This window comes from Oncorhynchus mykiss, chromosome 18, assembly GCF_013265735.2.
Source record: "Oncorhynchus mykiss isolate Arlee chromosome 18, USDA_OmykA_1.1, whole genome shotgun sequence".
Taxonomy (NCBI): Eukaryota; Metazoa; Chordata; class Actinopteri; order Salmoniformes; family Salmonidae; genus Oncorhynchus; species Oncorhynchus mykiss.
The window spans coordinates 10,760,542-10,773,041 of NC_048582.1; the positions used below are offsets into that span (position 1 = coordinate 10,760,542).

General features: G+C 47.1%; 1 protein-coding gene across 1 annotated transcript in view; it reads left to right on the forward strand.

Moving 5' to 3' along the window:
• Positions 1-12,500, forward strand: part of LOC110510737 (receptor tyrosine-protein kinase erbB-4-like) — a 466,703-nt gene that overhangs the window by 370,914 nt on the left and 83,289 nt on the right. The window contains exon 15 of the mRNA XM_036951778.1: positions 6,705-6,859. Coding sequence (XP_036807673.1) covers positions 6,705-6,859 — 155 coding nt within the window. The remainder of the gene's footprint in view (positions 1-6,704; positions 6,860-12,500) is intronic.

Sequence of the window (12,500 nt, forward strand, 5' to 3'; positions counted from 1 at the left end):
AAGCGAATCAACTTAAACAGAGCTTCTTTAATTACCAAACATAGGTAGGCTCAGATGGACCGGCAGATTCCGACAGGACAGGACAAGGTTACAGCAAACATGACGACAGTCTGGTTCAGGCATGAATGACACAAACAAACAAGAATCCGACAAGGACAGGAGCAGAAACAGAGAGAGATATTGGGACCTAATCAGAGGGAAAAAAGGGAACAGGTGGGGAACGGGGTGAATGGGTAGTTAGAGGAGACAAGGGACAGCTGGGGGAAAGCGGGGGAGAAAAGGTAACCTAACACGACCAGCAGAGGGAGACAGGGTGAAGGGAAAGGACAGAGACAAGACAACATGACAGTACATGACAGTACCCCCCCCACTCACCGAGCGCCTCCTGGCGCACTCGAGGAGGAAACCTGGCGGCAACGGAGGAAATCATCAATCAGCGCACGGTCCAGCACGTCCCGAGAGGGAACCCAACTCCTCTCCTCAGGACCGTACCCCTCCCAGTCAACTAGGTACTGATGACCACGGCCCCGAGGACGCATGTCCAAGATTTTACGGACCCTGTAGATAGGTGCGCCCTCGACAAGGATGGGGGGGGGGGGGGAAGACGAGCGGGGGCGCGAAGAACGGGCTTAACACAGGAGACATGGAAGACCGGGTGGACGCGACGAAGATATCGCGGAAGAAGAAGTCGCACTGCGACAGGATTAATGACCTGAGAGATACGGAATGGACCAATGAACCGCGGGGTCAACTTGCGAGAAGCCGTCTTAAGGGGAAGGTTCTGAGTGGAGAGCCAAACTCTCTGACCGCGACAATATCTAGGGCTCTTAGTTCTACGCTTATTAGCAGCTCTCACAGTCTGCGCCCTATAACGGCAAAGTGCAGACCTGACCCTCTTCCAGGTGCGCTCGCAACGTTGGACAAAAGCCTGAGCGGAGGGGACGCTGGACTCGGCGAACTGAGATGAGAACAACGGAGGCTGGTACCCGAGGCTACTCTGAAAAGGAGATAGCCCGGTCGCAGACGAAGGAAGCGAGTTGTGGGCGTATTCTGCCCAGGGGAGCTGTTCTGACCAAGACGCAGGGTTGCGAAAAGAAAGACTGCGTAAGATGCGACCAATAGTCTGATTGGCCCGTTCTGCTTGACCGTTAGACTGGGGGTGAAAGCCGGAAGAGAGACTGACGGAAGCCCCAATCAAACGGCAAAACTCCCTCCAAAATTGAGACGTGAATTGCGGACCTCTGTCCGAAACGACGTCTGACGGAAGGCCATGAATTCTGAAAACATTCTCGATGATGATTTGTGCCGTCTCTTTAGCAGAAGGAAGCTTAGCAAGGGGAATGAAATGAGCCGCCTTAGAGAACCTATCGACAACCGTAAGAATAACAGTCTTCCCCGCTGACGAAGGCAGTCCGGTGACAAAATCTAAGGCGATGTGAGACCACGGTCGAGAGGGAATAGGAAGCGGCCTGAGACGGCCGGCAGGAGGAGAGTTACCGGACTTAGTCTGCGCGCAGACCGAACAAGCAGCCACGAAACGACGCGTGTCATGCTCCCGGGTGGGCCACCAGAAATGCTGGCGAATGGAAGCAAGCGTACCCCGAACGCCAGGGTGGCCGGCTAACTTGGCAGAGTGAGCCCACTGAAGAACGGCCAGACGAGTAGGAACGGGAACGAAAAGAAGGTTCCTAGGACAAGCGCGCGGCAACGGAGTTTGAGTGAGTGCTTGCTTTACCTGCCTCTCAATTCCCCAGACAGTCAACCCGACAACACGCCCCTCAGGGAGAATCCCCTCGGGGTCAGTGGAGGCTACTGAAGAACTGAAGAGACGAGACAAAGCATCAGGCTTGGTGTTCTTAGAGCCCGGACGATAAGAAATCACGAACTCGAAACGAGCGAAAAACAGCGCCCAACGCGCCTGACGCGCATTAAGTCGTTTGGCAGAACGGATGTACTCAAGGTTCCTATGGTCAGTCCAAACGACAAAAGGAACGGTCGCCCCCTCCAACCACTGTCGCCATTCGCCTAGGGCTAACCGGATGGCGAGCAGTTCGCGGTTACCCACATCATAGTTACGTTCCGACGGCGACAGGCGATGAGAAAAATACGCGCATGGGTGGACCTTGTCGTCAGAGAGGGAGCGCTGAGAAAGGATGGCTCCCACTCCCACCTCTGACGCGTCAACCTCGACAACGAACTGTCTAGAGACGTCAGGTGTAACAAGGATAGGAGCGGATGTAAAACGATTCTTGAGGAGATCAAAAGCTCCCTGGGCGGAAACGGACCACTTAAAGCACGTCTTGACAGAAGTAAGGGCTGTGAGAGGAGCTGCCACCTGACCGAAATTACGGATGAAACGACGATAGAAGTTTGCGAAGCCGAGAAAGCGCTGCAGCTCGACGCGTGACTTAGGGACGGGCCAATCAATGACAGCTTGGACCTTAGCGGGATCCATCTTAATGCCTTCAGCGGAAATAACAGAACCGAGAAATGTGACGGAGGAGGCATGAAAAGTGCACTTCTCAGCCTTCACAAAAAGACAATTCTCTAAAAGGCGCTGGAGGACACGTCGAACGTGCTGAACATGAATCTGGAGTGACGGTGAAAAAATCAGGATATCGTCAAGGTAAACGAAAACAAAGATGTTCAGCATGTCTCTCAGGACATCATTGACTAATGCCTGAAAGACAGCTGGAGCGTTAGCGAGGCCGAAAGGAAGAACCCGGTATTCAAAGTGCCCTAACGGAGTGTTAAACGCCGTCTTCCACTCGTCCCCCTCCCTGATGCGCACGAGATGGTAAGCGTTACGAAGGTCCAACTTAGTGAAAAACCTGGCTCCCTGCAGGATCTCGAAGGCTGAAGACATAAGAGGAAGCGGATAACGATTCTTCACTGTTATGTCATTCAGCCCTCGATAATCTATGCAGGGGCGCAGAGACCCGTCCTTCTTCTTGACAAAAAAAAACCCCGCTCCGGCGGGAGAGGAGGAGGGGACTATGGTACCGGCGTCAAGAGCTACAGACAAATAATCTTCGAGAGCCTTACGTTCGGGAGCCGACAGAGAGTATAGTCTACCCCGGGGGGGGTGGTTCCCGGAAGGAGATCAATACTACAATCATACGACCGGTGTGGAGGAAGAGAGGTGGCCCTGGACCGACTGAACACCGTGCGCAGATCGTGATATTCCTCCGGCACCCCTGTCAAATCACCAGGCTCCTCCTGTGAAGAAGAGACAGAGGAAACAGGAGGGATAGCAGACATTAAACATTTCACATGACAAGAGACGTTCCAGGAGAGGATAGAATTACTAGACCAATTAATGGAAGGATTATGACAAACTAGCCAGGGATGGCCCAAAACAACAGGTGTAAAAGGTGAACGAAAAATTAAAAAAGAAATGGTTTCACTATGATTACCAGAAACAGTGAGGGTTAAAGGTAGCGTCTCACGCTGAATCCTGGGGAGAGGACTACCATCCAGGGCGAACAAGGCCGTGGGCTCCTTTAACTGTCTGAGAGGAATGTCATGTTCCCGAGCCCAGGTCTCGTCCATAAAACAGCCCTCCGCCCCAGAGTCTATTAAGGCACTGCAGGAAGCTGACGAACCGGTCCAGCGTAGATGGACCGACAAGGTAGTGCAGGATCTTGAAGGAGAGACAGGAGTAGTAGCGCTCACCAGTAGCCCTCCGCTTACTGACGAGCTCTGGCCTTTTACTGGACATGAAGTGACAAAATGACCAGCGGAACCGCAATAGAGACAGAGGCGGTTGGTGATTCTCCGTTCCCTCTCCTCAGTCGAGATGCGGATACCTCCCAGCTGCATGGGCTCAGCACCCGAGCCGGCAGAGGAAGATGGTAGTGATGCGGAGAGGGAGGCGACGGAGAGCGCGAGCTCCTTTCCACGAGCTCGGTGACGAAGATCAACCCGTCGCTCAATGCGAATAGCGAGTTCAATCAAGGAATCCACGCTGGAAGGAACCTCCCGGGAGAGAATCTCATCCTTTACCTCTGCGCGGAAACCCTCCAGAAGACGAGCGAGCAAGGCCGGCTCGTTCCAGCCACTGGAGACAGCAAGAGTGCGAAACTCAATAGAGTAGTCTGTTATGGATCGATTGCCTTGACATAGGGAAGACAGGGCCCTGGAAGCCTCCTCCCCAAAAACAGATCGATCAAAAACCCGTATCATCTCCTCCTTAAAGTCTTGATACTGGTTAGTACACTCAGCCCTTGCCTCCCAGATTGCCGTGCCCCACTCACGAGCCCGTCCAATAAGGAGAGATATGACGTAGGCGACACGAGCAGTGCTCCTGGAGTAAGTGTTGGGCTGGAGAGAAAACACAATATCACACTGGGTGAGGAACGAGCGGCATTCAGTGGGCTCCCCAGAGTAACACGGCGGGTTATTGATTCTGGGCTCCGGAGATTCGAAAGCCCTGGAAGTGGCCGGTGGATCGAGGCGGAGATGGTGAACCTGTTCTGTGAGGTTGGAGACTTGGGTGGCCAGGGTCTCAACGGCATGTCGAGCAGCAGACAATTACTGCTTGTGTCTGCCTAGCATCGCTCCCTGGATCTCGACGGCTGAGTGGAGAGGATCCGAAGTCGCTGGGTCCATTCTTGGTCGGATTCTTCTGTTACGGTGCGTGAATGAGGACCCAAAAGCGAATCAACTTAAACAGAGCTTCTTTAATTACCAAACATAGGTAGGCTCAGATGGACCGGCAGATTCCGACAGGACAGGACAAGGTTACAGCAAACATGACGACAGTCTGGTTCAGGCATGAATGACACAAACAAACAAGAATCCGACAAGGACAGGAGCAGAAACAGAGAGAGATATTGGGACCTAATCAGAGGGAAAAAAGGGAACAGGTGGGGAACGGGGTGAATGGGTAGTTAGAGGAGACAAGGGACAGCTGGGGGAAAGCGGGGGAGAAAAGGTAACCTAACACGACCAGCAGAGGGAGACAGGGTGAAGGGAAAGGACAGAGACAAGACAACATGACAGTACATGACAAAAGTACCATGTCAGCTATGAAGGTAAAACACATTCCAGATATATAAAGTACCACGTCAGCTACGAAGGTAAAACACATTCCAGATATATAAAGTACCACGTCAGCTACGAAGGTAAAACACATTCCAGATATATAAAGTACCACGTCAGCTATGAAGGTAAAACACATTCCAGATATATAAAGTACCACGTCAGCTATGAAGGTAAAACACATTCCAGATATATAAAGTACCACGTCAGCTATGAAGGTAAAACACATTCCAGATATATAAAGTACCACGTCAGCTACGAAGGTAAAACACATTCCAGATATATAAAGTACCACGTCAGATACGAAGGTAAAACACATTCCAGATAAATAAAGTACCACGTCAGCTATGAAGGTAAAACACATTCCAGATATATAAAGTACCACGTCAGCTACGAAGGTAAAACACATTCCAGATATATAAAGTACCACGTCAGCTATGAAGGTAAAACACATTCCAGATATATAAAGTACCACGTCAGCTATGAAGGTAAAACACATTCCAGAAGGATACGTGTTTTTGACAGCCTCTGACCTTCCACAGAGAACGCACCCCTCAGAAGTCCCTCATCCATTCCCACCTGCCCTCTTCTAAATGCTAGAATTTCCCTTTAAAATGCCACCCGGTTGAAAACCCTTGAACCCCCCCCTCTCTCTCAGCCTGGAACTATAACAACCCAAGGTTGGTTTAAATCACTTACCCTGCCATGTAGGGGGACTCTAGTCTTGTTTTATATGTGGCGTAGGGACAGTGGTGTATAACTCTCCATGGTTTAGGGCTCATGATATATCCAGCTGTCATGGAGACCCTTTTTTACAGGCCCCTGTTAAAGTCCTACTTGTGGAATTTGATACTGGTGTAAAGAACCCCCGGGGGAGGACAGGGAGGAGTGGAGGACAATAGTCTCTATGACGGTGCAGTGGTACGCAGTGCTTCACCGTGTCTTGCAGTGTCTCCTGCAGTCCAGTCAGAAGTAAATAACACAGGTGTCAATCATCAGATGTATGAATGCACACGCACACACACGCACACACACGCACACACACACACACACACACACACACACACACACACACACACACACACACAGTCAGAGAGACACAATACATTGAGATAGTGTATTGATGGGAAGGGATTACAGCTGTCGTTTTGTCAGACCTGAAAGTGAAAAGCTGTCTATCAACCTGCCAAACACACATCATTTACCGTACATGAGGTGTCCAAGCCCACAGTAAAAGTTTCAACCACAGCAGCAGCACATGCATCCACAGACCCATCTCTCTATCGTCTCTCTTCCTTCATATCTCCATGTGTTTATATCTGCTGTCTGAATCCATCCCGGATGCTTGTTGAGAAGTGTGAACTGTGTTGACGTGCTGATATGTGGTCAATGTCTCTTCCTCTTCTATTCATATCCTTTACTTACTCCTTCTCATCCTCCTCTTCCTCTTCTATCCATCTCCTTTACTTACTCCTCCTCCTCCTCCCCTCCTCCTCCTCCTTCTCCTCCTCTTCCTCCTCCTCCTCCTCCTCCTCCTCCTTCTCCTCCTTCTCCTCCTCCTCCTTCTTCTCCTCTTCCTCCTCCTCCTTCTCCTCCTCCTTCTTCTTCTCCTCCTCTTCCTTCTCCTCCTCCTCCTCCTTCTCCCTCACTCTACCTCTCAGGGTCCAGATCAATGTATGACCTGCCTTCACTTCAAAGACGGGCCCAACTGTGTGGAAAAGTGCCCCGACGGCCTCCAAGGCACCAACAGCTTCATCTTCAAATACGCCGAGGCCAACAACGAGTGTCACCCCTGCCATGCCAACTGCACCCAGGGGTACGAGGAGAGAGAGAGAGAGAGGGAGAGAGAGAGAGAGAGAGAGAGAGAGAGAGAGAGGTGTATATTTAATGGAGGCTTTTTATATCAATACTTCTCATCTCTTTGAAATCTGAAATTGTTTGTTTGAAGTACGTCATAAATAATGTCATATAAGCAGAATCCATCAAACGGTCCTTGTGGGACTTCTAAAATCAAGATGAGCTTCTATAAAGAGTAGCAGAAGTAGTGCGCTATAAAGGAAATATGATGCTATTTTGGATACAGGCAGTGACTCAGCCCTCCACTTCCCAGACCGCAACAGTCCCTCTCTCTCTCTCTCTCTCTCTCTCTCTCTCTCTCTCTCTCTCTCTCTCTCTCTCTCTCTCTCTCTCTCTCTCTCTCTCTCTCTCTCTCTCTCTCTCTCTCTCTCTCTCTCTCTCTCTCTCTCTCTCTCTCTCTCTCTCTCTCTCTCTCTCTCTCTCTCTCTCTCTCTCTCTCTCTCTCTCTCTCTCTCTCTCCCTCTCTCTCTCCTCTCTCTCTCTCTCTCTCTTGCTCTCTCTCTCTCTTGCTCCCTCTCTCTCTCTCTCTCTCTCTCTCAATTCAATTCAATTCAAAGGGCTTCATTGGCATGGGAAACATGTTTACATTTCCAAAGCAAGTGAAATTGATGATAAACAAAAGTGAAATGAACAATCAGAAAAGAACAGTAAACATTACACAACAGTTCCAAAAGAATAAAGACATTACAAATGTCATATTATGTCAATATAGTTAAAGTACAAAAGGGAAAATAAATAAGCATAAATATGGGTTGTATTTACAATGGTGTTTTCACTGGTTGCTCTTTTCATGTGGCAACAGGTCACAAATCTTGCTGCTGTGATGTCACACTGTGGAATTTCACCCAGTAGATATGGGAGTTTATCAAAATTGGATTTGTTTTCGAACTCTTTGTGGATCTGTGTAATCTGAGGGAAATATGTGTCTCTAATATGGTCATACATTGGGCAGGAGGTTAGGAAGTGCAGCTCAGTTTCCACCTCATTTTGTGGGCAGTGTGCACATAGCCTGTCTTCTCTTGAGAGCCAGGTCTGCCTACGGCGGCCTTTCTCAATAGCAAGGCTATGCTCACTGAGTCTGTACATAGTCAAAGCTTTCCTTAAGTTTGGGTCAGTCACAGTGGTCAGGTATTCTAGTATTTTGTTAATTATTTCCAATGATTTGGTTGGGTCTAATTGTGCTGCTATCCTGGGGCTCTGCAGGGTCTGTTGGTGTTTGTGAACAGAGCCCCGGGACCAGCTTGCCTAAGGGACTCTTCTCCAGGTTCATCTCTCTGTAGGTGATGGAAGGTTTTGAAATCACTTCCTTTTAGGTGGTTGTAGAATTTAACGACACCTTTCAGGATTTTGATATTTAGCGGGTATCGTCCTAATTCTGCATTATTTGCATTATTTGGTGTTTTGCGTTATACACAGAGGATATTATTTCACAATTCTGCATGCAGAGTCACAATTTGGTGTTGGTCGCATTTAGTCAATTCTTGGTTGGTGAGGTTCTATACCTGATTCACTTGTTTTTTGCCAGATCCTCATTGGGATTTCAAATTATATGTTCCTTTTGATGGCATAGAAGGACCTTCTTGCCTTGTCTCTCAGATCTTTCACAGCTTTGTGGAAGTTACTTGTGGTGCTGATGTTTAGGCCGAGGTATGTATAGTTTTTTGTGTGCTCTATTTCAACGGTGTTCAGATGGAATTTGTGTTTGTGGGCCTGGCGACTGGACCTTTTCTGTAACACTGTCGGGACCCCCAGTCTAACAGACACTGTGCAGAAGATCTAGGTGCTGCTGTAGGCCCTCCTTGGTTGGTGACAGAAGCACCAGATCATCAGCCAACAGTAGACATTTGACATCAGATTCTAGTAGAGTGAGGTCGGGTGCTGCAAGCTGTTCTAGTGCCCTCACCAAGTCATTGATATATACACTGAGTATTCAAAACATTAAGAACACCTGCTCTTTCCATGACATAGACTGACCAGGTGAATCCAGGTGAAAGCTATGATCCCTTATTGATGTTACCTGTTAAATCCACTTCAATCAGTGTAGATGAAGGTGAGGAGACAGGTTAAAGAAGGATTTGTTTTAAGACAGTTGAGACATTGATATTGTATGTGTTCCAGTCTGAGGGTAAAATACATTTAAGTGCCTTTGAATGGGGATATGGTAGTACAGGGGCTTGTGGACGTATTCACCCTACTTGGTATTTTTTCTGTTTCGTTGCCTTACAACCTGGAATTAAAATAGATTTTTTGCAGGTTTGTATCATTTGATTTGCACAACATGCCTACCACTTTGAAGGTGCAAACTATTTTTCATTGTGAAACAAACAACAAATAAGACCCCCAAAAATGAAAAATTGAGCTTAACTATTCACCCCCCCAAAGTTAATACTTTGTAATACCTTTTGCAGCAATTATAGTTGTAAATCTCTTGGGGTATGTCTCTATAAGCTTGGCCACTGGGATTTTTGCCCTCTTCAAGGCTAAACTGCTCCAGCAAGTTTTTATTTTACCTTTATTTAACTAGGCAAGTCAGTTAAGAACAAATTCTTATTTTCAATGACAGTGGGTTAACTGCCTGTTCAGGGGCAGAATGACAGATTTGTACCTTGTCAGCTCGGGGGGATTTGAACTTGCAACCTTCCGGTTACTAGTCCAACGCTCTAACCACTAGGCTACCCTGCCGCCCCAAGTTGGGTGGGTTCCGTTGGTGTACAGCAATCTTTAAGTTATACTACAGATTCTCAATTGGATTGAGGTCTGGACTTTGACTAGGCCATTCCAAGACATTTAAATTACTAAAGTGTTGCTTGAGCAGTATGCTTAGGTTCATTGTCCTGCTGGAAGGTGAACCTCCATCCCAGTCTCAAATCTCTGGAAGACTGAAACAGGTTTCCATCAAGAATTTCCTTGTATTTAGCACCATCCCTCATTCCTTCAATTCTGACCAGTTTCCCAGTCCCTGTCGATGAAAAACACCCCCACAGCATGATGCTGCCACTACCATGCTTCACTGTGGGGATGGTGTTCTCGGGGTCTCCCACATGCCTTTTGGAGAACACCAAATGTGTTTGCAAATGTTTTTCTTTAAGCAATGGCTTTTTTTCTGGACACTCTTCCCTAAAGCCCAGCTCTGTGGAGTGTACGGACAGTCGGTCCTATGGACAGATACTCCAATCTCCGCTATGGAGCTTTGCATCTCCTTCAGGGTTATCTTTGGTCTCTTTGTTGCCTCTCTGATTATAGCCCTCCTTGCTTGGTCCATGGGTTTTGGTGGGCGGCCCTCTCTTGGCAGGTTTGTTGTGGTGCCATATCCTTTCCATTCTTTAATAATGGATTTACTGGTGCCCATGTTCAAAGTTTCGGATATTTCTTTATAACCCAACCCTGATCTATACTTCCCCTCAACTTTGTCCCTGACCTGTTTGGAGAGCTCATTGGTCTTCATGGTTCCGCTTGCTTGGTGGTGCCACTTGATTAGTGGTGTTGCAGACTCTGGGGCCTTTCAGAACAGGTGTATATATATACTGAGATCATGTGACAGATCATGTGACACTTAGATTGCACACAGGTAGACTTTATTTAACTAATTATGTGACATCTGAAGGTAACTGGTTGCACCAGATGTTATTTAGGGGCTTCACAGCGAAGGGGGTGAATACATACACACACAACACTTTTCCTTTTTCCTTTTTTTTTTGAATTTTTTGAAAAAAAATTTTTTTTTCATTTCACTTCACCAATTTGGACTGTTTTGTATATGTCTATTACGTGAAATACCCCCCAAAATCAATTTAAATAACAGGTTGTAATGCAACAAAATAGGAAAAATGCCAAGGGGGGTGAATACTTTTGCAAGGCACTGGACCAGGCGCACCGGTTTGTGTTAAGAACTGCAACGCTGCTGGGTTTTTCACACCCAACAGTTTCCCGTGTGTATCAAGAATGGTTCACCACCCAAAGGACATCCAGCCAACTGGACACAACTGTGGGAAGCATTGGAGTCAACATGGGTCAGCATCCCTGTGGAACGCTTTCGACATCTTGTAGAGTCTGTGCCCCGACTAATTGAGATTGTTCAGTTCACTCTCTCCCCCCTTTCTCTCACTCTCCCCACTCTCTCTTCCGCTCCCCCTCTCTCTCCCCCCTCTTCCTCTCTCTCTCTCTCCCCTCAACCCTCTGACATCAAAGACTCTGAGTGGCTCTGTGGTCTCTCTGTGACATAGTGTTCACAATACCTCCCTTCATCTCCTCATGTCCTCGGTGACACTCGTCGCAGCCGGTATTAGTCAGCTGACCATTGATCCCTCCCCACGCTCCTCGCCCCGGTGACTGCTGAACCTCGGCTCCTCTTCTCCTTGTCCTCCCTCCATCTGACATGCAGGTTGACGATTATTGTCATGATTCTTGTTCTGGAGGCAGAACTGAACGGTTTCCTCTTAGATGGGCCAGCTGCAAAATTGGCAATATTGTAAAGATGAATGAAAACAAAAATGTGCTTTTTGGTCTTCATTTAAGGTTAGGATTAAGCATTAGGGATAGCAGTAAGGCTTAAGGTTAAGGTTAGGGTTAGGTTTAAAATCAGATTTTATGACTGTGCCAGCTAACTGTGCCAGCTAGAGACCACTGCGGAGCTGCCTCACGAACAAGCTTCATGACGAAAAACGCTAACCTGCATCTTGACACTGGGCATGCCATATTAGTGTCAGGGAATGAGCGGCCAGGGTGTGTGTGTGAGTGAATGGAGGTGGGTGGGGGGGGGGGATCTTAGAACAAAGGAGATGCAGCAAAGATCTACATCATCACACTGCATGTAATGGCAGAATTCACCTGAAGAAAAGTGATACACACGCCACCTTAGATCTAGAATCAGAACCACACCGGTCCATATAATCATATTTATTAAACTGATCTAGAATCAGAACCACACTGGTCCATATGGTAATATTTATTAAACTGATCTAGAATCAGAACCACACTGGTCCATATAATCATATTTATTAAACTGATCTAGAATCAGAACCACACCAGTCCATATAATCATATTTATTAAACTGATCTAGAATCAGAACCACACCAGTCCATATAATCATATTTATTAAACTGATCTAGAATCAGAACCACACTGGTCCATATAATCATATTTATTAAACTGATCTAGAATCAGAACCACACCAGTCCATATAATCATATTTATTAAACTGATCTAGAATCAGAACCACACCGGTCCATATAATCATATTTATTAAACTGATCTAGAATCAGAACCACACTGGTCCATATGGTAATATTTATTAAACTGATCTAGAATCAGAACCACACCGGTCCATATGGTAATATTTATTAAACTGATTCTAGAATCAGAACCACACCGGTCCATATGGTAATATTTATTAAACTGATCTAGAATCAGAACCACACCGGTCCATATAGTAATATTTATTAAACTGATCTAGAATCAGAACCACACCAGTCCATATAATCATATTTATTAAACTGATCTAGAATCAGAACCACACTGGTCCATATGGTAATATTTATTAAACTGATCTAGAATCAGAACCACACTGGTCCATATGGTAATATTTATTAAACTGATCTAG